A 26,963-nucleotide genomic window follows, 5' to 3' on the forward strand; every position below is an offset into this window, starting at 1 on the left:
ATCTCAAAGTGCTAGGACATATAGAGAAAAAAATAAAATAAAAATAAAATAACAATAATTAATTCATTTAAACATTGCAAAATATGCAGTGAAAGGCCGCTTTCCTATGGATCATGGACACTGCGGAATGTAGGAAACCGTTTGAGCATGCCCTCCTGCATTGCAGAGCGTATAACAATGAACGATAAACTGGGAACAAAAGTGAAGGAAGAAGGTGGAGCATTTACTGAGCATAAGCAACAAATAATCATAGGCCTATAGCTAAATTATCTAAAAGAAACAGTAAATTATATAATAATATGTTACCTAAATGTAATTTATTTGTATTGCGCTGTAAAATATAATTAATTTGTTTTGTTTCATTATGATTTTTGCCCCCCATAAGCGTCAACGCCATAGGTCAACGCGCATAGTCAACGCGCCACACTCTAGTTCAGTAGGTGGCGGTTATGCACCATAAGCCTGTTTGTCGACCACCAATAAAAAGCAAACGAAGAAGAAGAAGAACGCACATGATTGGCTAGAAAGCAGGAAAAACTTCTGGGTGACGTCACTACACTGGGACAGAAGCTTGCTTTGCCCTTGCGTGGAAAATTAATGCCATTTCAGTTTTTCGATCAGTTGTTGTGCTTCGACTAAAGTAGATTTGTTCTGCGCTGTCATGTCTCTTGCTGCAGAGGCTTTCGTCTCTCAGATTGCAGGTAATGCGTACGCTTATGTTTAATGTAGCGAGACCATAGTGGGTTGTGCAGGAAGATGGGCATGTTAGGATGCTAGTTAATCTACTTTTTTTGATCATAGGCATTTAATTTCTCGGCATATTAGTAGAGTAAAACCAACATGTCTGGCCACGAGTCTGGTATATATTTAGTAAATGTCTTTAAAACAGTTACAGTTCTGTTTTTTGCTATGCTATTGTCAGGGTCAAAGATAAAGAAATCTATTTTATGGTCAATATTATACTGTGATCTCACAGAGTCGCATAGATGGATATTTAAAGGTCAGAGTTTCTGAAAAATGGAAAGATACAGACAGTATTGCCTGCGAATGTAGCCTATCTTTGTATTTGTTTTTATTTTTTATGTTTTTGCAGCTGCTGAGCCATGGCCTGAAAATGCTACTCTGTACCAACCTCTTAAAGGTAACTGATAAAGATAAATAATAATAAAAATCTCTCCACATTAACATTTAGCATGTGATATTTAAGACAACAAGATAAATTAAATTAAATGCACATTTATATATATTATATATATATGTGTATATATATAATTTTTTTTAATTATTATTATTTTTTGCAGAGGATCAAATCCTGCTGTCAGATTCTGCATCCTCTCTGGCAGTTCAGGTGAAAAGTAGTGCCTTAATCACCCTGTTCCTTCACACGCTTGCCGATTCACATCTTGAAACCCAAATAGTATGTCACTTGTTTTACGAATTAAATCTTGTTTTGCAGACTTTCCTGAGGATGTGCGGCCTACCAGTGCAGGTGTCCTGCCGTGCCAATGCTGAATACATGTCACCATCAGGTGAGTTTCCAAATTCTCTAAATTTTACTTTCATTTTTATGTTTTGTTTAGTTTATTAAGGATTTGTTTATTCTTATCTTATGTTGGAAAGGTAGTATTGCAGAGCTCTGTTTTTGTCAGGATGACAGTTCTTGTTCATGTGTCTTATAATGTCTCTTTCTCTGTTCATTAGGGAAGGTTCCTTTTATCCATGTTGGAAATCAAGTTGTGTCAGAATTGGGGCCGATTGTTCAGTTCACAAAGGCAAAGGTATGTCACTCTAAAAAACAAACTCCTTATGAATACTAGAATGTGGCTGACATTATGCTGTCCATAGGGTCATTCTCTGAGTGACGGGCTGGATGATGTCCAGAGGGCCGAGATGAAAGCTTACATGGAGCTGGTCAATAACATGCTGCTGACTGCTGAGGTATAGACCTGCACACGTCAGCATGTTTTGTGTATTACTTAGTAGACTAACCGTTAAGTTTGTGGTTTGATATTTAGAAAATGTGTTTGAAAGAAGTCTCTTATGCTCACCAACACGCAAAAATGCAGTTAAGAGAGTAATATTGTTAAATGTTATAGAACTGCTTTCTATATGAATATGTGCCACATGATCCTTCAGAAATCATTATAATATGCTGATGTGGAGCTCAAGGAAGAGTATCATTGTTGAAAACAGCTTTTTGGAAACCATGATACATTTTTTTAGCATTATTTGATGAAAAGCAAGTTCAAACAACATTTATTTGAAATAGAATGATATTTTAACAATTTAAGTTTCAACGTATTCAAAGCCTAAAGAAAAAACCTTACTGTCCCCGAACTTTTGAATGGTATGGTGTTAGTCGTGTGTGTATATACACTACCGGCAAAAGTTTTAGAACGGTAAGATTTTTTAAATGTTTTTAAAGAAGTCTCTTCTGCTTACCAAGGCTGCATTTATGTTATTCGAAATACAAAAACAGCTGTAATATTGTGAAATATTATTAAAATATAAAATAACTGTTTTCTATTTGAATACATTTTAAAATGTAATTTATTTCTGTGGTGCAAAGCTGAATTTTGAGCATCATTACTCCAGTCTCCAGTGAGACGTCTGGATCATTTAGAAATCATTCTAATATGGTGATTTACAGTTCAAGAAACATTTATGATCATTATCAATGTTGAAACAGTTGTGTAATTTTTTTTTGATGAATAGAAAGAACAGCATTTATCTGAAATAAAAAGCTTTTGTAACATTATAAATGCCTATACTGTCACTTGATCAATCTAATGCATCCCTGCTAAATAAATGTATTCATTTCTTTAAGTCCTTCCCCCCAAAAAAAGATTCTTTACAGACCCAAAACATTTAAATGGTAGTACAATGTTACAAAAGCTTTTGAACTTCATCAAAGAATCATATTTAAAAAAAAATACACAACACTTTTCAACATTGATAATAAACATCATTTTAGAATGATTTCTTAAGGATCATGTGACACTGAAGACTGGAGAAATGATGCTCAAAATTCAGCTTTGCATCACAGAAATAAATTACATTTTAAAATATAAGTTTTTTATATTTTAATATTATTTCACACACACACACACACACACACACACACAAAAAGTATTTCCAATAACATAAATGCAGCCTTGGTGCATTATATGACCAGCACCTGTATAAAAAAGATTGTAAATTGACATTAAAAATTACTCAATTAAATTATTTAAATATTACTTTTATTTTATATTTCTTAATTATATATATTTGTGAATTTATATGTGTATTGTCTTTTACATTAATATTTTAAAAATGATAACAAGTTCAGACCACTGATACTTTGCCTCTTCTTTCTAGTTGTATATCCAGTGGTGTGATGACTTTACTGCTACAGAGGTATGTTTCACATATAAGGATGTCCACAAATCATATACAACATGTCTTGTTAACAAAGAGGACATCAATAGCACCAAATGTCTAATCATGCATTACTATATGATCATGCTATGCATTAAATGATAATGTATGTGCAGATCTCTAGACCACGATACAGCAGTCCTTATTCCTGGCCCCTCAATCACGTTCTGGCCTATCAGAAGCAATGGGAGATACGGAGGAAGATGAATGCAATTGGATGGTCTGGAAAGAATCTGGAGCAGGTATTTTTTGTGTGTGTGTGCACTGTGCTGATAAATTAAGTGTCATTCATTGACCCAGTCTTGTTCTTTCATTAATGGAGCCAGTGTACAGTACACTACATAAGGCTATTTGTGGGTTTCCTCTTCTCAGGTGTATGAAGATGTGAGTCAGTGCTGCCAGGCCTTGTCACAGCGATTAGGAACACAGCCCTACTTTTTCAACAAACAGTACGTTTTGTGCACATACACTATTGTTCAAAAGGTTTTTTCGTGAAAGAAATCAGTACTTATTCAGCAAGGTTTCATTAAATTGGTCAAACATAGCAGTAACAACATTTATAATGTTGCGAAACATTTCTATTTCAAGCACAGGGTGTTTTTTTTTTAAACTTTTTGTTCATTAAAGTATCCTGAAAAATGCATAATGGTTTACACAAATATGAAACTGTTTTCAACATTGTTAATTAAAAGAAATGTTTCTTGAGCACCAAATCAACATATCATGGATTTCTGAAGGATCCCGTGGCACTGAAGACTGTTGTAGTTCAGCTTTTTCATCACAGGAATACATTACTATTTTTTTTAAATATGTTATTATAAATTGTATCAAATGTTTGCTGAATTTTAAATCAAGTAAATGAAGCACATACAGACATGCAGCATAACTAAATTATTACATGGTCTCTTTGCTAATTATTGTACTTTTAATGTCACAGGCCAACTGAACTAGACGCTCTGGTGTTTGGTCATCTTTTCACCATACTCACCACACAACTGACCAGCGACGAGCTTGCTGAAAAGGTTAAATCCTACACCAACCTGCTTTCTTTCTGTCATCGTATTGAACAGACTTACTTTAAGGAGCATGAAAGAGAAGGCCAGTCGGTGTCCTCACGCCATTCCAAAAGCTCACTACCCTAAGCACCACCCTTTGCCCAATATTTCTCACTCTTTTGATCAGGCTGAAATTATTGACATCTTTGATATCCTTTGTGGATTAAAAGACTTAAAATTGAGGTTAAAACATCAAACAGATCAGTAGGAGGGAGAAAAGGGTCATTTAAATAAAGGTTTGTGAATATTTAAAGTATTTCCAACACGTTTCCAAACTACTACTTTGCCTGGTCATAATGCCATAATGGGAACTTGCCTGCTACAACAGTAGAATTAGTTTTCGTTTCGTATATATGAATTTAGTTGATGTAAATCTTTTTTTCCATTGTGTGATGCCTTTGTCTATGTGTAAATGGAAAGTGCCTATGAAGTATAATAAACTTCAAGTTGGACATTTGTTTGTTTCTGTGAATGAAGATGTCTATTAATGCAAAGTCTGAATGTGTTTATAATATGTATGTTATGTACTTTAAAACTAGATTTGTAATATGATGAAACATTCCCAGCATAATTTTGCTGTTGTTTTTGATCCAGCAGGGGGCACAGTAATGCTGCATAAAAGATATTTAGTGAATACACAATTGGATGTTTCATTTGTGTTTAGCTTTTAAACTGTTTTTATTGGATTTAAATTGAAATAACATGCCAACCTTATGTAGAGTTTTAGAATACTAAATATGTTTTATGTGGTTAAAGCATTAAAGCATGCATATGAATTAAAACACAAGTACTCATAAAGCAGGTTTATGTTTCAGATATGCAGTATATGCATCAAATCTTTAGTAAAAGGCACATTTTAATCTGAATATTTTAGACAGCCTTTCAAAAATCTTACATTTTCCAACTACATAAAGTATGACTATTCAGTTAATGCAGAATCTCCTCATTTAATATGTAAAATTCTGAAGCTGTCAATAAATAATCTGACCAAGCTCTACCCATGAGGGTATTTGTGATAAGGATCTACATGAGTAGGTCTACACGCATATTTATATTGTTTATATACAGTATCAGGAAGAGTTTCAAGAAATAAAAAATTATTCAGCAAAAATGAACTGATTGAAAGCAACAGTAAATACTTTTACATTATTACAAAAATATAACTAAATGGTGCATTCTGAACTTTCTATTCATCAAAGAATAATGAAACAAATGCATTACAATTTCCATAAAAAAATATTAAGCAGCACAACTGTTTTCAACAATTAGAATTTAGAACGATTTCAGAAGGATCATGTGACACTGAAGACTGGAGTAATGATGCGGAGAAAATCACGAATAAATTACATTACAATAGAAAACTTCTTTTAAATTATAGAAATATTTTGTAATATTACTGTATTTTTTTAATCAAATAATGAGTGTGAGAGATATAAAAAAAATTACAGACTTCAAACATTTGAACGGAACTGTCTATGTATATAGCTGGATCTACATTTTATAATACCATAGTTGTCATATTTTATTGCTAATTTGAAATAATTAGCTTAGTTATTTAAATGTAACATTGACATCATTTGGGGGCTTTTAGTGTTTCCCCATTCAAGTAGGCAGACTGCTTGACTGCAAATAGCAGCTAGGGGGATAATGCTCTTTTAACCTCCCTTAAAAAATCTGATAACAAGGGGTCAGAAGAGATGCAAACAGACATAAACAGGGCTAATGACTCCTCAAACCCACAGCAACTGAAATCCAAAGCCACTGATGTGTCAATTTACAAAGACCAAAAATCAAAGAGCTTTGCTGTAGGTACTTCAGTTGTGTTATACAGCAGTAGCTAAATCCTCTGTCAGTGTATTTTTCTTGTTGGCTGCGCCACGTGGCAGCAGGTAAACCGTGCCATCAGTGCTGTGCTGTAGTTTGTACTCTCTAGGATTGTAGGAGTTTCCATGTTCATCTCTCAGCTGTCTGAACACCTCATAGTAGAGATTCCTGAGGTTCTCCTTCGCCTTGCGAAGATCTCTAGTGTTTCTCTCTTTTTCTTCCTGGCTTTTATCCTTCTCCATCTTCAGAACCTCAATCTCGTCTTCGAGATCAACGAGACTATCCAGCTTTCGCTTGCGACAGCTCTGGGCTGCCATTTTGTTTTTGCCACGTCTTCGAATGTCTCTTATGAGTGCATGTTGAGCGCTGTTGAGTTTGACAGAGCTGATGGCTTCATTAAATGCTTCCACTGGCAGGTTGATGATGTCATGCACACTAAGCGGCAAACTCAACGCTCGGGCTCGCTGTTCATCACGACATCCTCGCCGGACACCCGCAGCTCTGCTTGTGGTTGTGAGATCTGACTGAGGTTCTCTTTGTGAATATTCAGGTGTTGATTCATTTTGAGTTTGGTATTGTGCATATGTAGCAGTTTCATACAGTGTTGCCTCTAAAGTCTCAGAGTGGAGCGATAAAGGCAGCAGATCGCTGTAATCTGATTGGATACTCTCCAGCTCGTCCTTGTCAGATTGGCTATTGCTTAAGGTTTCAGCAGCATAGAGGGATGTCTCTAAATCCACAGAGCCAACAGAAGCAGAGTCATCAAAACCCAGAAGAACAGGAGGCTCCTCAAAGTGTGGAAGCATTTGTGGACCATTCCTTCCAGGCTCAATGAGTGTGTTGCTATTGATGCTATATGTATTTATATCAGGGTGAAACTCGCTGAGGGTTGAATCGCTTGAGTTTATTTGGCATTTAGTTAAAATCCCTTGTTTATTAGGGGTACTACAGCTGTAAAGTGTGTTTGAAGGTGAAGGTGTAGGATTGCTTGGATCTGAGAAAGTCTCTATGTATGTTTCCAGGACTTCTAATGGTTCAGAGGGCATGCATGACAAAGGTTGAGCAACCTCATAAGAGTCTGATGTTGTCTGCGTGAGTTCACTGATTCCACATAATGCATCTGTTGAGTTTTCCCTTTGTGGCTCTGGTAGGTTGTGCTGGCAGATTTCGGTGATATCCTCTAAGGGCAAACTTGAGCCATCAGACTCCAAGACATCCAGATAATACTAACAGAGAAACAAAACAGTATATTAAAATACATTAGGCATATTTATAATATAATTTTACTTTAGGAACATTTTATTTTAATAATTTATGATGACGCATGATATAGCCAACCCAGACATTTTCGACATGTATTAAAACATATTATATTTATTTGATAAATTGTGTATTATTCGTCTTACCACTATGAGTTTAGTGGAAATGTACATACGTAGACTGTACAAATTATACTTTTGGTCATCTGACCGGTATCATTTTGTATCAGTAAGTGAAGAGGTGTCATATTGATCACAAGTTCAGTATGGAGTACTGCAAGGCTCAGTACTAGGACCATTGCTTTTCATCCTGTATATACTACTCTTGAGAGATAACATTAGGAAGCATGGTGTTAGTTTTCACTGTTATGCTGATGGTACTCAGCTCTGTATTTATTCAGACCCTAAAAAAACAACAATTGACAAGACTAACAGAATGCATAGTTGAAATAAAAAATTGGATGACTAGTAATTTCCAACTACTTCATTCTAAAAAATAACATTTTTAGTTATTGAACAAAAACCACTGCACATAATACCCCAGAATAATGTCTAACAACTGATGGCTGCTCTGTCAAATATTCGTTGTCAGTTAGGAACCTGGCAGTGCTCTTTGATACCAATCTTTCATTTAAAAGCCACATTTCTAAATTACAACATATGACAAATGCAGAAAAGTTAGTCCATACGTTCATGATTTCAAGGCTAGATTATTGTAATGCTCTACTGGGTGGTTGCCCTGCACGCTTAATAAACAAACTCCAGCTGGTCCAAAATGCATTAGCTAGCGTTCTTACTAGAACCAGGAAGTATGACCATATGGCTCCCTATTAAATATAGCATTCATTTTAAAATCATGCTAATTACTTATAAAGCACTAAATGGTTTAGCTCCTCAGTACTTAAGCGAGCTCTTAATGCATTAGAGTCTGTCTCATCTATTGCAATCTAAACAATTCTGTCCAAAATCTAGACTCAAAACACATCTCTTTACCTAGTATATATATATAATCACATTTCTATAATTCACATCTGTTAAAGGATTGTTAGGCTGCATAAATTAGGTCATCTGGAACCAGGAACACTTCCCATAACAACCAATGTACTTGTTACATCAAAAAAAGAATGACATCTACTCTAATATTAGTCTCTCTGTTTATCCCGAGGTTACCGTAGTCAGCTGTATCCGGTCCGTATCCAGAGAGATGATGGACCTGCACCTAGACACGACCACAACGCAGCCCTGAAGGTCACCAGAGATCCTGTCAACTAGAAAATCCCCTGTGAAGGCCTCGCTGACACGACAGCCATCTGCACAGATCCTCAGCAAAGACCACAAGAACCAGACAAGTCCTCTGCACACACCTATAACCAGCTTCGTCTCCATACCAGCGTGCTGAATTCGATCTTCAAGCAAAAGGAACTGGATGAAATATTTGTATGCTACCCAACCACAATCTGATTTCTGACTTGTGATGCAGCGCGAATCATAATCACACCGTGTGCGTTCGTTGGCGAGAGGAAAACTGGCCCACCTACTGAGCCTGGTTTCTCCCAAGGTTTTTTTCTGCATTTCTTACACCTGATGGAGTTTGGATTCCTTGCCACAGTTGCCGCTGGCTTGCTTAGTTGGGGACACTTGATATAAGCAACATTATCGATTTGACTGCACTGACACTATTGGACAAGAAAATCACTTTGATGACCTCACAATGACAAAAACATATTTTTTTGCAAAGCTGCTTTATAAATGAAATAAACGAATTCATCAATTTATGATCTTATCCAGGGAACTGACTCAACACTGAACTGACTTCAGCTGAACAATCATATTATTTTCTTTTGGAGCAGCTGTACAGCCAAATTAAACTGTTTGCATCACTGAATCATGTCCCTGTTATCACTGGAAACCTGCTTTGAAACAATATGTACTGTTTAAAGCACTATATAAATAAAGGTGACTTGTACATGATAAACTAAATTATATACACTACCTTTCAAAGGTTTGGGGTCAGTGAGATTTTTTTTTTTTTTTTTTTTTAAAGAAATTGATGCATTAAAGGAAGTGTATGTAAGATTGTGGTCAAAACTGGTACTGCAATCACTTTCCCCTCCCCCCCTCCCCCCTGACTCGAGGTTGCCAGATTGGCTGCAGGATCCAGCAGGAACATTTGTAGCTGCAGCTGTGGTAACTAGAGCAGAGCTGGCAACCCGGATGCAGAAACACTGCTGAGTTTGTTATTGGCCGATAGGTGGAGGGCGGAGCTTCAGGCCAAAACACAACATGACAACATCAACATCAGTTGAGGGCTGCAACAACAACTTTTAAATGACAATATCCTGGCCGGACTGCTGTTTTCAGTGATATAAGTATTTGAAATTGACATGATTTCTTAATGTCTAGTGACATATCAGGGCCATTTTATGATGAATTGAAATACATTTCTTACATACAGTTCCTTTAAATCGAAATTTAAATTGAAATTTACAAAATATGTATCCTCTAAATAAATGTAGAACTTTGTATTCAAAAATGGATAGCTTGTTATGGCTAATAAGTACATTACAGTGGATGTCAGTCATTTCAGTGATAATAAAGACATTACCTGCATACTATTCCATGAAAAATGTAAACATTAACTCACCGTATCTGAGATAAGTCCACACCTCAATTTAATTACTATTACTTTTTAATTTTACTGATTAGATATATGGTACTATTTGCTTATATTGTTTTATCATAATATATTGAACAGCTGATAAGTTTTAATTAATAAATTATTATAAATTAAATTATATTTTAAATTAAATTATTATTTATTTATAAAGCACATTTAAATTAAACAGGGGTTGAGCCAAAGTTACTATTAAGAAAAAACAATAAAATAATATAAAAATAAAAATGTTATTGTCTTGTATGTTAGCTAGCAGTGACAGTAAAAGGCATCTGTCAAACATGTTAGCTAAATTATTATTTATTTATAAAGCACATTTAAATTAAACAGAAGTTGAGCCAAAGTTACTATTAAGAAAAAACAATAAAATAATATAAGAATAAAAATGTTATTGTCTTGTATGTTAGCTAGCAGTGACAGTAAAAGGCATCTGTCAAACATGTTAGCTAAATTATTATTTATTTATAAAGCACATTTAAATTAAACAGAAGTTGAGCCAAAGTTACTATTAAGAAAAAACAATAAAATAATATAAGAATAAAAATGTTATTGTCTTGTATGTTAGCTAGCAGTGACAGTAAAAGGCATCTGTCAAACATGTTAGCTTTTAATCACTTAATACATCATTTAATCAATTATTAAATGCTCACTCTTTTTTTCTAAGTCAGAGGGAGACCTCTGCTAAGCATGTGATTTTATAATTACCACAGAACTTATTACAATTACTACTATGTTATTTGAATATAATGTGACTGTCTATAACATCTAAAGACCATGAAACAGACAGCGAGAGAGAGTTGAAAACCGAGAGAGAGCTTAAAAAGATAATGCGAAGGTTACAGAAACTTGACAAGGAGACTGGATAGTATTTGCCAAGTCCTTTATCTGTGAACTCCCAGGTAACCATTTCATTAATCTGCAGTTGCCAATAAAGAAAATGTATCCATAAATTCACATGATAATAATGCACCAGTTCAGGCGTGTCTGTGTGTGTGTGTTTCTGCATTGTGTGCATAAGTACCTGTAAGTCTGGCAGTGACAGCAGTTCATTAAAAGCCTGCTCCTGAGAAGACGGCTTTTGAGACTTAGACAATAGCAGGGCAGATAGGAGGGGATTCTGGGTAACAGGTGAATGCTGAATAGACACTGTAGAAGGCAACGTCTCTGAGAATGGCACAGCCTAAAACAGTGAAAATAACTCTGTAAGCAACACTAATCAATAAAGAGAGCGTGGGGTGTGTGTGCAGGTGCTATTTTGAGAAACTTTAAAAGGGATAGTTCACCCAAAAATGCTCCCAACTCGCTCACAAACCTGTTCCAAACCTGTGTGAATTTCTTTCTTTTGCTAAACACAAAAGAAGATATTTTGAAGAATGTCAGTAACCAAACAGTTGATCGTCCCCATTGACTTTTATAGTATGTTTTTCCTACTATGGAAGTCAATGTGGTTAATCAACTGTTCGGTTAACCATAATCTTCAAAATACTTCTTTACTATCTTTTGTGCTAAGCAGAAGAAAGAAAGTCATACAGGTTTGGAACTGCTCGCGGGTGAGCAAATGATGACACAATTTTCCTTTTTGGCTGAACTATCCCTTTAAGGTTTTCTGTATTCATTCAGGGATTTACAGTGTTTTTTATTATTATTTATTTGTGTAGTTAATGAAATGGTTACCTGGGGGTGCACAGATGAAGGACTAGGCAAAAACTCTCCAGTCTCCTTGTCAAGTTTCTGTAACCTTTGCATTATCCTTTCAAGCTCTCTCTCACTTTTCAACTCTCTCTCGCTTTCTTTCATGGTCTCCTCCTTCTGCCGAAGGCATCCATCGAAGATATCTCGTTCCACCCCCAAATCGACATCCTGCCTCCATAAAATATCAATCAGATCCTAAACAGAGAGACATAATATAAAACAGACAATTTACCATGTTTGTATGTGGCTGCGCACACTCATATTACAATAAGAGCATGTTTGCATAAACTTTTTGTGAACTCTCACAATATCAGTCATGTTTTTGTGCGTGATTTGCATTCACATTCATTTGCTTGGCAGGTGCACCCTGATATCAAATACACCTGTAAACTGGTCATATGAGTGCATCAGGTTAGTTTAGTATGGTTTAACAACAAACACTATAATGGTGGATCATTTTATTTTATGAATACAATAAAGCACACTTTGACCATCCAGGATGAGAGCCTCAAGATGACTAAAAATTAACAAAACAAAAATTAAAATAAGCTAAAATAACAATTAAGATATGCCTTATTTTAATTCACCCCCTCATTTGTTTTCTTTGAAGAACAAGAGATCCCACTTTTTTTGAAAATTTGCTTTACACGAGTTCAAAATGTCATGTAAATGTATATAATCGTATACCTCCATATGAATTTTTAGAATACACATTTTTCTTCTAAAATATTTTATTGGCTATACATTTTTATCCTTCAAAAATCTTGGTAAAACTTTACAATAAGGTTGTATTATTTAACATTAGTTAACATGAACTAACCACGAACAACAGCCTCTGTTCTGCATTAGTTCATCTTTGTTAACGTTAGTTGATAAAAATACAGCTGTTCACGGTTTGTTCATGTTAGTTCACAGTGCATTAACTAATGTTATACAATAATGTTAACAATATTTTAATAATGCATTAGTAAATGTTGAAATTACTATTAATAAAGATAAATAAATGCTTTAAAAGTGCAGTTCATTATTAGTTCATATTAACTAATGTAGGTAACCTTATTGTAAGTGTTACCAAAATCTTTATGTGATTTATGTAAATCACAAACAATTGGAGAAGTTATGGGGCTGTACGGTATTGTTGTGGGCAAAAAAGGATTGTGAACCACTACCACTGATATAAGATCCCTTGTAATCACTTCTTTTCATATCACAAAATGGTAATTTGAGAATTTATTGGTCCTGATTGTATATGGTCAGAGGTTGTGTTGCCACTGAGGGAGCTTATCTAGAACGTTATATACGACACAAGACCAATAAAGTCCTTTAGAGTATACTTTGTTTTTTTACTCAAAATAAATGTCAATGACATCTGTGGTGCGCACTACATATGTGGTGTGGAACTGAAAATAGAAACAGTTCAGATCAGATCAAATAAGTTCATGGCAGTTCAGATCAGGCTGGTTCAGATCAGTTAAGTTCATTTCAGATTAGATCAATTGAGGCAATAGGGTAAATGTTTGGCTAACTGGCACAATCTAGTTGACTGGCTTTAAAGGGATAGTTCAGTTTAAAATGAAATGTATATGAAAATGCTTAAAATGAAAATGCTGTCGTCCTTTACTCACCCTCAAGTTGTTTCAAACCTGTATGAATTTCTTTCTTCAGCTGAACACAAGGGAATATATTTTGAAGAATGTCAGTAACCAAACAGTTAACTGGAGCCATTGTTCCATAGTAGGAAAAAAATACTATGGAAGTCAATGGCTCCAGTTAACTGTTTGATTACTGACATTCTTCAAAATATCTTCCCTTGTGTTCAGCTGAAGAAAGAAATTCATACAGGTTTGAAACAACTTGAGGGTGAGTAAAGGACGACAGCATTTTCATTTTAAAGTGAACTATCCCTTTAAAACACAAACAAAAAACCTGAATGCAGGTTAAAAAAATAAAAATAAAAAACTGAAAATAGAAAGATGCAAAAATGACAGAATTCAAACAGCTTAATTTCTATAGTTAAGCTTCTATAATAATGTAGATCTCTATAGTGTTTTTTTCCTTCAGTGAGTAAACACAATTGGAGTAGAGTTTAAAGCTTAATTTTGTTATCTATTTTTACTGTCATTTCAATTTACTATCAGTAACAGATATTACCAGTGGTAGAGATAGGAGCACTGTAAACAACAGAGGCAATAAATAAAATGTTTTCAAGCATATTTTAGCACTATCAGGCAGACCCTATAACGAATGTATGTCCATTCCAGCGTTGCTGCTTCTGTGTATGTGTTACAGTTAACCTGAAGGCCATGACACTGCGGTCCTCTGAGTGAGCGCACTTTATATGCTGGTGCACAAACAACACTTGCTTCTAAGCCGAGCTCATAGCATTTGTAATGGAGTTGATCATAAAGGCCTTGAACTTGTTGCCCTCTCGCTGAAGTCACACAAGTAAATACATTCTCTAGATTATGCAGGAGATTGTGAATTTAGTTCACTGAGCAACTGCGGAAAAACAATCCATTAGATAATGAAATAAAAAATTCAGAACAAGAATAACTGGGAGAAATGAGGTATAAAGGTGAGCTGAGTGAAAGGTGAATACACACACCTACAGCTGGGTGGTGAATGTGATGATGCAACTGTGTTAAAGTGCAGACAGGCAGATAGAGCCTTTTGTGTATAAAGGACAACGGATTTGTGAATTAACTCTTCTCTCTGGGGTAAATGGCTATCCACCCTGAAACAGTAGTGCGGTAGTAGGTGTGTCTGGATCAGGTGCACAAAGTGAAATGTTTATTTAACCAACCCATTTACATGAATTCATGACAACCAAGACCATTTTTTTGTGGGTGGCCTCCCCCAGTGTCAGAGACCTCAGACCCAAAGCTGTCCGCCACTCCCCAGTATAGCCTAATATTTATAAAAAAGGATCAATTTCTAATATATATATATACTGTCACATGAACATGGCAACAAATGCTAAACCTTCAAAGTGACTTTACAATTCTGAGCCATTTTTGTGGTAACAAGAAATGGACTAATATTCTTATTCATGGATCAATATTTTTACACTACTGTTCAAACATTGAGTCAGAATTATTTTTTTTGTAGTTTTTGAAAGAAGCCTCTTATGGCTGCATTTATCTGATAAAAAAAAGAAAGTAAAACAGTAACTTTGTGGTATTTTATTACAATTTTAAATAACAGTTTATTTTAATATATTTAAAAAGGAAATATTCTTGTCATGGGGTCACATGATCCTACATAAATAATTATAATATCAAAAGTGTTTGACAAAACCAAATGAAAGTGTAATGTGAATTTGTCTGTTTGTTTGTTTTTCTTCTTAACATTGCCTGTTTAGCTATTTTATGTGGTGGTGAGCCAAAGACTTTAGCAATAAATAAATATATACAGTACAATAAAATACAACACAATAGGTTACTGCAGGAAAACCACTTAAAAGATGGGACATCAAAAATCATCTCCATCTCCAAAAAACGAGTCCTTGACATTCAGTTGCACCAAAGTTCATGGATGTTTCAAGATTCCATAGTGAATTTTTAATAAAATATTTATATATTTTTAACTTACCGTATCATGTTGAAAATGAGCTAAAGGGTCGGCCATGTCTTTTAGCTGATGAAATTGTCTGATGGATGATTAATGAACAAGGCAGCAAAGCATATTCCTGAATCAAATCAAATCTGATGACATGCGTCTGTAACAGATCCCAAATACAGACTAAGAACTCGCCCACAATATCTATCAGCCAATCAAACAACAGATAACAAATGCTGGGACAATACATCAGCCAATCAAACGGCAAAACGCAAACATCAACCTTAGCCCGCCTACTACAGAGCATTGGCCAATAGCAGCTTTCAACTCAGACGAGACATGCCTTCATTACTTTATAACATGCCTTTGCAACCTTTTTTCCTGAAAAAGTTAAAATGTATATTGATTCGTCACATGCACAAGTTAACCTCATTAAAATGTAAAAGGACATCAGAATTGCTTGCTGTGATTTTCTTTTGTGAACCTACACCATAGGCTAACTAAAATTATAATGTAGCCTAATAAAATTAATGGCCAAGTAAAATCTTATTTAGGATGAACCGCTCAAAATATAAAAAGTAGTATTAAAATTTACAATGCAATACATTGCAATATATAGTAGGCTACAACGAAATATAGCCTATAGCCTAGGCTAAGATATACTTGAACACAGCTTTTAGATGAATCATACATTGTAAGCTACGTCTTTGAAGAATTTCTTCCCCCCAGCCTTCAACACGCCACGAAATGTGACAAGTAGCTGCGATTAGCGCCATGCCCACTCTACCTATGCCAAGGGTACGAGCTCAGAAGAGGACTCTCCGACGAGCGCGTTCATGAGTACCCTACACGTTCACGTTTGGCAGCTCCACGTCGACATTCCTTTAGCGACGGGAGAGAGGGGGTCCAGCGATACATTCAGTCTGTTTCGAGGCACAGCCAGGAGAGCCACAGGTCAACCGTGAGGTAAGCAGACACTTTACTGTCCAGTATAAAACTTTCATCATTGGCTTTAGCCTCAACTTTATGCTTTTGGACGTGATGGAATAAATTCAGGCAAGCGTGCGTAGTAAATTACTTTTAGTCGGTTCTTAAAGTGATGCCAGGCTTAAACTATTTTACAAAGTAATTTGAGAAGTTTTGGATACAAAACCTGAGAAGAGAACCAGAGCAAAACCATGACCTTGTTTCAAATAATAGCTTAGCTCTTCACAAATTCATATAGGCCAGTTAGGTTTATTGTAGATTCTTAATTGAAACTTCTGCTGAAATGAAATATAATAAATGAAACGAAAATTCAGCTTCTAAACACTGAATTGGTGAATTTACATGTTATATATTAGGGAAATTATGTATATGTTTCCATATATAGCATTTACAGGTATACTATTTAATGAAAAACTTTTTTGTTTCTTGTAATATACTTTTTTTATCCCCTTTCTTGTAATATACCTTTGTGAATAGACCTCCATTACAGACTGTCAAATTCCTTAAGTTTTTTTTTTTTAAATATTGGTGCAAATGTTGGAAGTTGCTAATGCATGGAGACACGTCAGCTTATTCTAGAGAGTGGACATAAATTCTAACATGTGTTTTACTTCCCAGGAACCTCAGAAGCTGATTGGTCCTGAGCGGGCTACCATCTCAAGGCAACTGCAAGCAATCTGAGTGAAGCCCAACTGATGGCAGTAAATGTTCGATACATTTTAAAGACAATTCTAGAATTCAAAAACGGGCTTCCTCTGCTTAAGTTGCATTCCCACACATGCATATATGGACACACTTGTACAGAGAAAAACACACACACACACACACACACACACACACACACACACACACACACACGCACACACTCAACCATGGCTCCTCAAGGAAAGTTCTGTGGTCCACTCTGGCTGTGTGAGTGTGTGGTCAGTGCATTACAGAACTTTGCTTTGGGAGCTCCACCCATCAAATCCGTATTGATCCCGGGAAAATAAAGGCTTGGTTTTATGAGTTTCATGACTGGTTTAATTTACTGTAACATGGAAAATGCTTCTTTGTTAATCGAATTTTGTTAGTATTTTAGATGTTGGCTTCAAATTAAGATCCATTAACAGAATTCCTCTACTCCTACTATTTATATAAATAAATATATAATTATTATGTATATTTATACATTTTTAACAGCATAAGGAATAATAACCTATACAAAAACGATATGGAATCAACAGTTAGTAAAATGACAGACAGAAATTCTCTATGGTTAATTGCTTGCAGATTTTTAGAACTTATTAAATCTTCTGATCTTTTGAACAACGTGTTTTGATTTTCTTCTTTACCCTGTCAAGAATATTTCACAGGTGTGAAAGTGTACAGTTTTGTATTCTTGGCTTGAAAATTCTATTGGAACTCATAATAGGTTATATTGCTATGTGCTACTGGAACCAAAATGGTTTAAAGAAAGTTATACCTGTGTGAGTGTATTATATTTGAAGAAGCCAGTCAGTCTGTCATTTGTTAAATGTATGTATGGCACAAAATGTATTTAAGAGAGGATACACTCTCACTGTATTGCCTCAAAGTGACTATCTGCTGACTATTATGAATGCTACCTTAAGCCCTTAAAAGAATGATCTAAAACACTTCTGTCCAAATTTGTTTAATCTTTCTTTATTTGTCAATACATAATTAAAATGTAAGCACTCAATACAATAATGTAAGTTTAAAAATCGAGTGACTCTAGACTTTTTAATCTGCAATAAAACACCTCTCATTATTTTTGTTTGGGACAAAACAAGTGATTGGCTTGGATGACTGTCGCTCTCTCGCTACCATGGCAACCACCGCTTTTGCTACAGGATCTGCGCACGTGCGCACCTTGAAAGAGCAAAAGCATTAAAAGTTCACAGTGGCGGGTTTTGCAGTCAGCGAAGGCAAACAATGAAAATAAAACTGTAGAAAACACTGCAGGAAGACAGTACAAGAAAAGGCATTGCACAAAAAGTCTTTGGATAAACAAAGAAATCAAACGCGAATAAATATCAGCGTGACTTTCCAACGATGGTGAGAACTGAGGGACCTCAAGGGGCTGAAAAGCGACTCCTTGCTGGCTGTATTTCTGTTGGCCACGTAATCTTTCATTTTGATTATACTTTATTTTTTTGGTTTATGTTTTCATGAAGCATGTATCACTAGCACACGTAGCTGCCTAATATAGCTAACATAACATTACTTAGCATAAAATTACAATGTTATACACTTAGCGATCCATTAGTAGAGATGATAAATACTAAATATGCTTAGCTCAAGTTGATCGCTGACATGTTGAATTTTGCAAAATTTAACTTTAGATAACAAAATGCATGTGTAAAAGCTAGTACACCGCATCCAGAAACTTTTTTTTAGAAAGTTAGCTTTAGCTAGGCCTACTACTAATCAACAATGCTTTCATCATGGAAACTCTTACATGCAAAACACAGTATATGTTATAAATCTTACACGAAATTCATCTTCATCACAGTATAACTGATGTTATTGGAAAAAACATGTATCGATGCTACCCGTTTTCTTTGCCTTATAAATATAACTAGCTTGTTACCGAATCAAACAAAAATATATTCTAAACTTTACCAGTATCGGTATTCTAGCTTGATAGTGAGAACTAAAAGACATCTTATTTGTTTATATTCATACTGATAAAGTTCGTTTTTTTTATTATATGTTATTCTGACATGATGTCACTACTCAGGTAAATAATGCGTCTTCTAGCTGAACTGCCGGTGTAGCCCGTTCATGTATTTTGGGGGCGTGGCTTTGGAAAGAGCCCAGAAGGGAGAAGGTGGAGTGAATGGATATAATGAGCTGTCCTTAAAACAGTCGTGAGAGGTCTAAAGACACACAATTTTTATAATTTCTTTTTCAGAGTACTTACTTTTTCATTATGTATTGATATATAAAGAAAGTTTAAACACATTTGGAAAAAAAGTTATTCTTACCTACCCTACCTTTAAGTAAAAATATAAAAATGTAGCATTTATTAAGCGTTGCATTGGAACTTCACTAACAACCATTAAAGGTATAGTTCACCCCAAAATTTACCATCCCGTTGTTCCAAATCTGTATGAATTTCTTTCTTCTGCTGGACACAAAAGAAGATATTTTTTGAAGAAAGTTGAAGAATATTCTTCAAAATATCTTCCTTTGTGTTCAACAGAAATTCAGGTTTGGAACAGCTTGAGGGTGAGTAAATGATGACAGGATTTTCATTTTTGGGTGAACTATTCTTTAACATAATTTTGTAATTTCAAAGATTGTAGGTTTAAATTTAAATGAGAATGTTTATCACTATTTTAAATAAATTAAAAATACTTTCACTACTTCATTTTAAATGTTTAATGTAGTCTTTCAAATAGTATAAATACTATTCATAAAACGTGTTTATGTGGCAATTTTTGTAAGAAGCAGTTTTGTAATTTTTTTTTAGCTCCACCTCAACTTTATGGTGGTTTCAGCATAATTTTAAGTGGAAAGTGGTTTAGGTTAGGTAGGTGGCATATGACAAACTATAGGTGAAAAAGAAAGAAAGAAAGAAAGAAAGAAAGAAAGAAAGAAAGAAAGAAAGAAAGAAAGAAAGAAAGAAAGAAAGAAAGAAAGAAAGAAAGAAAGAAAGACAGAAAGAAAACGAGTTATCTCCTGACCTCTAGTGGAGTTCTGTGGTGTGGCAGCACCGTCCTCTGATCCTTCCCAGCTCATGCCATATTCATATTTCTTGTCTAAGTTCCTGTTATCAGACACTTTCACCTTGAAGTTGAGGTCGGATGTTGATCGAATTGACACAGAAAGGTCAATTAAATGTCTAATATACTTTCATCTTCTCAAAATTACCTGGCAGGTTACCAGGTAAAACAAAGATCATCAAATAAGTTGTTTTTTGTTAACCGTGTAATTTAAGTTACATTTTCGACATGCATCTGACAGAGGTTCCTCTACATGGCAGGGACGGTAGGCCTTGCTCCATTTATGTCAAAGGCATAAATCAACAAGATATTCTCATTTTATAGCTTTAAATAAACAGGATTTAACTCTACGTAAATTATATGTTTAACACTTACATGTTCGCAACACCGAAATAAGACTATATGAGCCGAAATGCTAGCCTATATTTCACGGACATGTAATGGAATGGATTGTACACTGACTGCCAAAAGTCACTGTTTGGATTTAAATGGGGAAATGCTTAAGAGTATGATCGGATCATTGTTTAATGATTATATTTCTAGCATGATATATGATTGGCAACAGTTCTTCTAACCATATTAATAAAAACAAAAAATGATAAATGTGATGTTATTTCCCATCAAGAGGCGCATCATTTTTGGTAGGCTGTGTCATATTTGGATGCAAACGTCACTAACATTCTAATAACCAAGGGATAGTATAGTTCAGATTTTGTTTCAGTTTATGAATGAAAGCCATGCGTGACGTGCTTCCAACAAATACGCAAGTTGATTGCGCAACCTAAAAAAAAGTGTTACAAAATAGCGTTGCGTAACTCAGTGTCCTCTAGATGGCGGCATTTTCATTTGAAACGACACTTCTAATGACATTGAAACTTTAGTGTGTCTGGGTAGATTAGTATTTATGCATAAACCAGGTTGTTGTATTCCTCTGACATTACAAATGATATTCCAAATATGTTAGGCTATATTAGAAACGTTCACAGAACCCGATTTTTGAAGGGTTGGTGTAAGGTCATTAAGGTCTCCCTGGATCTGACCAGTGCACTTTTCTGAGAAGCCTCGGTTCTCTGTTTGGACTTTGCTGTCTGACGTGAACTGCACGTGTACATCTAAAGTTCGCGTCCATTCAAAGCTTCGCGCTGATAAGGACCGTTGGGTCAGAACTTATACGCAATTCATTTAGGCCTACATGTGATCCTTAAAACTGATAACACGTCTTTCCTGTTGTATTACTCATGAAGTAAACTGCTGAACTCAGAAAACGGGTCACATATAGCAATTAATCAACCAGTACAGGTTAAAAAATATTTTAAGTCTGCTTACATCTATTAAAGTTAGTTCTTTTGTTACACCGTTATCTAGATTATAATCTACTATTTGGATATAATGTATTTGAAAAACGGGACAGCAAGCAACAACGCATTTTTTTAATTAGAGCATTATAGTGATATTGAATATGCAGTAATATAATTTTATTTAATAATAAAATAACCTATTTCTTACAGCAGTACAATGAATGCACAATTTCCTTTTCTGAAAGCTTCAAATTTCCTTTATCGACTTTATATTGAACCACTAAGCTTTTTTTTTAGAACCTTCCTTAGCAGGGAGTGCAATTTTCAAGACAAACCATACCTTGCCACATGATTTTTACAAGGACTTTGTCAGGACTTGCCCTGAAATTTCTCAGAGGGTAATTTGAGAATACCTGACACTTTATATCCAGAGTTTAAAGGTCTCACTCTCAAGTACAGTGTCACCAGAGTCATTGGGCTCCTTACAACTACACAGAACTGAAACTTAAGTAATACTGAATAAATGGTGCACTTTCACTTTAAACTGCACATTACAACACAAAGCCTAGAAGAATAAACATAAAAGGGACCATTTTGACCGTTTTATTTGAGTTCAAATCCATCTGTTACAGTTAGTTACCAATAAGCATGCTGCTTGTTCAGACAACTTATTGCAAAACCAAATACTTACAGGATTCAGTATATTTTAATAATTTAATGTACAACAGCTCCTGTGAAACCAGGGGACACAGTATTCCTTCCCTCAGTGGAAACACTGGGAACCTGCAGTAACTTATACTAACTCTCACTACAACTTGCACAAACAAAGAAATGGAAATCCTCACAGATAAAATTGGTTGGCTTTGTAAGCAAGCCCCATTATGATGAATGATCCTGGCCACCTGATCTGTCACACCATCCGAAGTGATACGGTTAAAGACATTCAAATCCAAACTAAGAACATTTAATTTAAATATTGCCACTTCCTCATTCTCTGTGTGTATTATGATGTGGCTGACTTTAAGTATGCAATAAGGTCTGCTCTCTCGCCCTTCTTCTTGATGCCAGCAAAGATCATCTTTGTGCCTGGAATGTACTTCTTAGGGTTCTCCAAATACTCCATCAAGGTATCTTCACCCCAGACAATACCTGAGAAAAGGCATCATAAAGACTTGTTAAACATTACCATTCCATCTCATCGTGACACAAAAGATAAGCTGTACTTCATCAGTAAGCCTTACCCTTGCTCTTATTGGCATCGGTGTAGGAAAACCCTTCTGCCTGACCCGTCTTGCGACCAAAAAGTCCCCAAAGGTTTGGCCCCACTTTGTGCTTGCCTCCGTTTTCAACTGTGTGGCACTGGGCGCACTTCTGGACAAAAACCTTCTTTCCCTTTTCAACGTCTCCCATATTTACCTAGAAGAAAATGAGATGTGAAAAGACCGCAGAAAGGCATTTGAAGGGTGAGTGGTTTAAAAGCACAGTGGGCAGATCATCAGAAGGTCATTCAAGGATGGAGCATCTATATAATTAACCGATCAGCTTGAAAGACATAAATCAACCAATAAAAGATCTAAAACGGCTCATAAAGGTCAGTTCAACACCCGTGGAGAATTAAAGCACCAGCTATTGTCACCAGGTAGATGGATAAACACGCTTCCTCTGACATCCAATCCCAGCCAATTAGTATCCGTAAGCATCTTGGTATTAAGTTGTTCATTCGAGGATAACTTCAAATCGTTTTATTAAAAGAAGCCTTAATCACTTAGCTCGTTAGGCATCAGCTTGTTAGAACTAGCTCAGAATTAAGAAGACGCCCGATTGTAGTTTGTAAAAATCCCAATTTAACATATCAACAGACTCAGATAATTATACTTAAAAATATATATATATATATATATATAAATAAGAACACAGCAAAAGTCGTAAACCGGCTTTAGATCCACGTTGCGGAAGCTAGCAGTTAACGGTTAGCCACATCTGGCTAGACTCCCATAAAAGCACAGTTCCTCTCGAATTACTTAACATTTATTAATAATCCATTACAAAAATCTAGACATTTTCTTGTTGGTGTTAAAAACTAAAACAGGTCTAGTAAACCCTGCACATTCCTTCCTTGACATACAATTGTTCTTGAGAAGTAACGTTACCGGTTAGCTTACGCAACCTCACGTCATCCTTCCTCAGAACCGTTTCAAAATCCTCCATTTCGTATAAACATCAAATATATGACCGTTAAAACGCAGAACAGATATCAACACGGCGTGATCGGTTCAAAATGTTACCTTTCAGACCGCGCGAGGAAGCTCCTTGGCTGTCGGGATGCGGTACTCTGCTCGTGCCGGTTGGCGGACCGATTCTGTACTATCAGGGCGAAAGAGAAAGGTCACTTCATTTTAGAGGCGCGAGCAGGCGCCGGTATTTTACGTCACAATCGGCGTTGCTGAGCCGTCACGTGCCTTATTCTGACGAATCTGGTAACGGTCCCGCAGCTGTTATGTGTTCTCCTGAAGATCCATCTATGGAGTTGTGACAGACAAGTGATTTTAAAGAGATAATCGGTTTAGATAAAGCGGAGTTCAGAGTCTGGGAACGTCGTTTGTACATGTACCATAGGCTACATGCAGCATACAGATAAATGGGACGCATACAGAAAGAAAACAGAACCAGTTTGACCTTGGCATCCTGTCAAATTGATATATTTAATAAAATACCGATGGGAAAATATCAGTGATGGAAATGTTTACCAGTCTTAGATTGTAATTGTGAATAAATATTACTTCCTAGTTATTCGAGGAAAACGTTTATTTTAAACTGAAATTCTGAAATGTTATGTAGGCTAATGATTTCTTAACTAATGAGAAACTATCCAAGGCGTGGTTACCCTGAAAACAAGATTTAATGAATGCTGTTATTTACGTTGTTGCACCTTGAAACAAGTCTCAGATGTACTCAACATGTCAAACATGCGCCTCCTCGTCCACACACACACACACACAGAGAGAGAGAGACAGAGAGAGAGACAGACAGACAGACAGACAGAGCCTAGAATGTGACACTGACGTGCATTGAGTCACATGATTGTTTTTACTGCGTGACAGGACGGGAGTTTCGTTACATTGCAGCACGTTTCCATTCTCGTTAATGTTGTTAAATAACCAAAAGTGCATATGTCTTCCGAAGACTTGATTTTCGAGTTATCTGGTGTTTCACTTTTAACAACTGAAGTTGACAGATAGGTGACTCATGTAGCCTTACACTCACGTGACTGACAGGAATGACAAATTACAAGATTTGCTAGACGTAGCCTACATAGCCTACATACTACAACTGGGCAACTTCTGACGAAGATTAGCCTACCAAAATTTCTCAAGGACAACTGCTTGAAAAAGTGTCTTCTTCATTCGAAAATACACAGACTATCCCAACCAACCTTCATTAGTTAAAACTACAAAATATTATTAATTTACAAATGACCTTTATTAAAACTGTTTCCTTTCCCAAATTTCTTTTACCTTGATCGTTCCCCTACTGCAGTCTGCTGCTATTGAAGTAGGCTATAGACATTAAATACAGATTGACCCTGTTTATTTTCTAAATGCTAAGCCTATAGATCTTATTGTGCACAGTTTGTCCGTATTATATTTTTTTTAATTAGACCTTGAAATGTTTAATCAAAATTTCATAACTGGACCTTCCAATGAAAACGATCTGGATACAGCCCCATTGTAACCTACGTGATTTTGGCAATAGGCTACAATTTCCTGGATCAAAATATTTAGTTGATCATGGAACTACATTCCTGTCCAAAAATGTAGTCCTACCCTTTAAACCTAAATAAATTGGCAAAACTCAAAAAATTGAGACAATCAGTTGCCTCAAAATTTTAAAGTAGGCTAAAGAAATTCAAAGTTTAGGCAAGCAGAAATTGCAGATTGTTATTTTGTATTTATACATTTAATTTTAACTTTACATGTAACCTCAACGTGAAAATATTTATAAATTTAGCTAGCTATAACAAGCTTGTTCAGAAAATGTTAACTTGCTGCATGTTAACAATATCATGGTATAGCACTTGCTGAATAAGTACAGCAATATTAAGCCTTTTACATAACTTACTTGCTTTCAAACCAAGCCGCATGCACCACATTTGCACCACCATATACTTTTTATATTACTCTCTTAAAGTACACTTAAATGGAATTGCATTTCATTACTATATTATCTACAAGTTTAGTTGTTTAAAACAAATCTTTTAAGATTTTAATTGCACTACAAGTGTACATTTAGCTCAATAAACGTCAATTATTTTTCAAAAGAGGAATGAGCACTGACCCAGCAAAACCTTGTGGCAGGATGAACGGGCCTTAAAGGGATAATTCACCCAAAAATGCAAATTCTTTCAGCCGTGTCCCTTCAGAAAATTTGGAGTAAACCGCTATATTCATGTGGATTAGTTGCAGTGTTGGGTAAGTTACTCTAAAAAAGTAATTAATTACTAGTTACTAATTAAATCTTCATTAGTGTAATTAGATTACTGTAGAAATGACTCTCTCCTAAAAGTATTTAATTACTTATTAGTACTAATTACTTTCTAAATCCTATATCAACCTCTACTAGTTAATGACTCAAGGATACACATGAAATGGCTCTTTTAATAAATTCAAATAAATATTAAAACTACATCAGTTATTCTTATTAACTGACCAAAGTATCGGAGGATACTTTGGTCAGTTAAATGTGCGAAGGATATTTAAAAACATGCATTTTCAAGTTATTTTTAAAAAATGTTGTTGTAATTCCACTATTATATTATCTTTAATTGTTCAACAATCTATACATTTAATTTAATTACATCAAAAGTAACTGTAATTTAATTACAGAAAACATTAGAGAAATCCCTTACTTTACTTTTTCAAAGGAAAAGTATTTAAAATACAGTAACTAATTAGTTACACCCAACACTGATTAGTTGTATGTATTCTTTACATACAACTAATCAGTGTTGTATGTAAACAAGCATACAAATGAAGCTTTAGTTTATACAAATAGTTGCATAATCTGTTTATGAAGGGACAGAAAACTCTCAGATTTCATCAAAAAGATCTTTATTTTTGTTCTGAAGATGAACTAAAGTCTTACAGGTTTGACCTGATATGAGGATGAGTAATTAATGACACCCTTTTTGGGTGAGCTATCTTTTTAAGAGAGCCATAATACCCCAATTAAGACAAATTAAATGGTTTTATAGAGTCTTATATATGTATCATAAACACCACAAACACTTTCCTTCAATCAAATTAGTACAATACCAGAAGAAACTTTCTGACTGTAGGCTGCTGAATTCACTGCTACCCTTGTTACCAAGACAACAAGACAGTTGTGGACGGTTCCCATAGCAATGGGCAGACATCATTGCTTTGAAGCCATATTCTTTTTCATAATCAGCATGTCTTCTCTTCTAA

At 35.2% G+C, this 26,963-nt stretch overlaps 3 protein-coding genes across 4 annotated transcripts; 1 reads left to right on the top strand and 2 right to left on the bottom strand.

Moving 5' to 3' along the window:
- Nucleotides 1-528: 528 nt before the first annotated feature.
- On the top strand, nucleotides 529-4,932 carry mtx2 (metaxin 2). Its single transcript, XM_067459152.1, has 10 exons — nucleotides 529-701; nucleotides 1,094-1,141; nucleotides 1,302-1,348; nucleotides 1,457-1,529; nucleotides 1,702-1,778; nucleotides 1,846-1,938; nucleotides 3,361-3,399; nucleotides 3,537-3,662; nucleotides 3,793-3,869; nucleotides 4,358-4,932. The coding sequence occupies exons 1-10, from the start codon at nucleotides 662-664 to the stop codon at nucleotides 4,560-4,562; spliced, it is 825 nt and encodes a 274-aa protein (XP_067315253.1). The 5' UTR covers nucleotides 529-661; the 3' UTR covers nucleotides 4,563-4,932.
- A 957-nt stretch (nucleotides 4,933-5,889) lies between these two features.
- nfe2l2b (nfe2 like bZIP transcription factor 2b) lies at nucleotides 5,890-15,649 on the bottom strand. Of its 2 annotated transcripts, XM_067459153.1 has the most exons (4): nucleotides 15,516-15,649; nucleotides 11,907-12,119; nucleotides 11,254-11,412; nucleotides 5,890-7,525 (listed from the first exon to the last, which is right to left on the bottom strand). In XM_067459153.1, the coding sequence occupies exons 1-4, from the start codon at nucleotides 15,549-15,551 to the stop codon at nucleotides 6,299-6,301; spliced, it is 1,635 nt and encodes a 544-aa protein (XP_067315254.1). In that variant the 5' UTR covers nucleotides 15,552-15,649; the 3' UTR covers nucleotides 5,890-6,298. The 2 variants fall into 2 exon arrangements, with proteins under 2 accessions (XP_067315254.1, XP_067315256.1); XM_067459155.1 differs by lacking the exons at nucleotides 11,254-11,412; nucleotides 11,907-12,119; nucleotides 15,516-15,649 and adding an exon at nucleotides 8,729-9,557.
- A 6,438-nt stretch (nucleotides 15,650-22,087) lies between these two features.
- On the bottom strand, nucleotides 22,088-23,939 carry cycsb (cytochrome c, somatic b). Its single transcript, XM_067458306.1, has 3 exons — nucleotides 23,784-23,939; nucleotides 22,740-22,914; nucleotides 22,088-22,647 (listed from the first exon to the last, which is right to left on the bottom strand). The coding sequence occupies exons 2-3, from the start codon at nucleotides 22,906-22,908 to the stop codon at nucleotides 22,502-22,504; spliced, it is 315 nt and encodes a 104-aa protein (XP_067314407.1). The 5' UTR covers nucleotides 22,909-22,914; nucleotides 23,784-23,939; the 3' UTR covers nucleotides 22,088-22,501.
- Between the last annotated feature and the right edge of the window lie 3,024 nt (nucleotides 23,940-26,963).

The sequence above is a fragment of the Pseudorasbora parva genome, chromosome 12, assembly GCF_024679245.1.
Source record: "Pseudorasbora parva isolate DD20220531a chromosome 12, ASM2467924v1, whole genome shotgun sequence".
In the NCBI taxonomy this organism is placed as follows: domain Eukaryota; kingdom Metazoa; phylum Chordata; class Actinopteri; order Cypriniformes; family Gobionidae; genus Pseudorasbora; species Pseudorasbora parva.

Excerpts from the sequence above, each read along its gene's own strand:
- mtx2 (XM_067459152.1), top strand. The coding sequence starts at position 662 with ATGTCTCTTGCTGCAGAGGCTTTCGTCTCTCAGATTGCAG. Across the intron at positions 702-1,093 it reads TTTCGTCTCTCAGATTGCAG|CTGCTGAGCCATGGCCTGAA; the intron begins GTAATGCGTACG and ends ATGTTTTTGCAG. Across the intron at positions 1,142-1,301 it reads TCTGTACCAACCTCTTAAAG|AGGATCAAATCCTGCTGTCA; the intron begins GTAACTGATAAA and ends TATTTTTTGCAG.
- nfe2l2b (XM_067459153.1), bottom strand. The coding sequence starts at position 15,551 with ATGGCCGACCCTTTAGCTCATTTTCAACATGATACG. Across the intron at positions 12,120-15,515 it reads CTCATTTTCAACATGATACG|GATCTGATTGATATTTTATG; the intron begins GTAAGTTAAAAA and ends CTCTCTGTTTAG. Across the intron at positions 7,526-11,253 it reads TGTCACTGCCAGACTTACAG|TATTATCTGGATGTCTTGGA; the intron begins GTACTTATGCAC and ends TTTCTCTGTTAG.
- cycsb (XM_067458306.1), bottom strand. The coding sequence starts at position 22,908 with ATGGGAGACGTTGAAAAGGGAAAGAAGGTTTTTGTCCAGAAGTGCGCC. Across the intron at positions 22,648-22,739 it reads CGATGCCAATAAGAGCAAGG|GTATTGTCTGGGGTGAAGAT; the intron begins GTAAGGCTTACT and ends GCCTTTTCTCAG.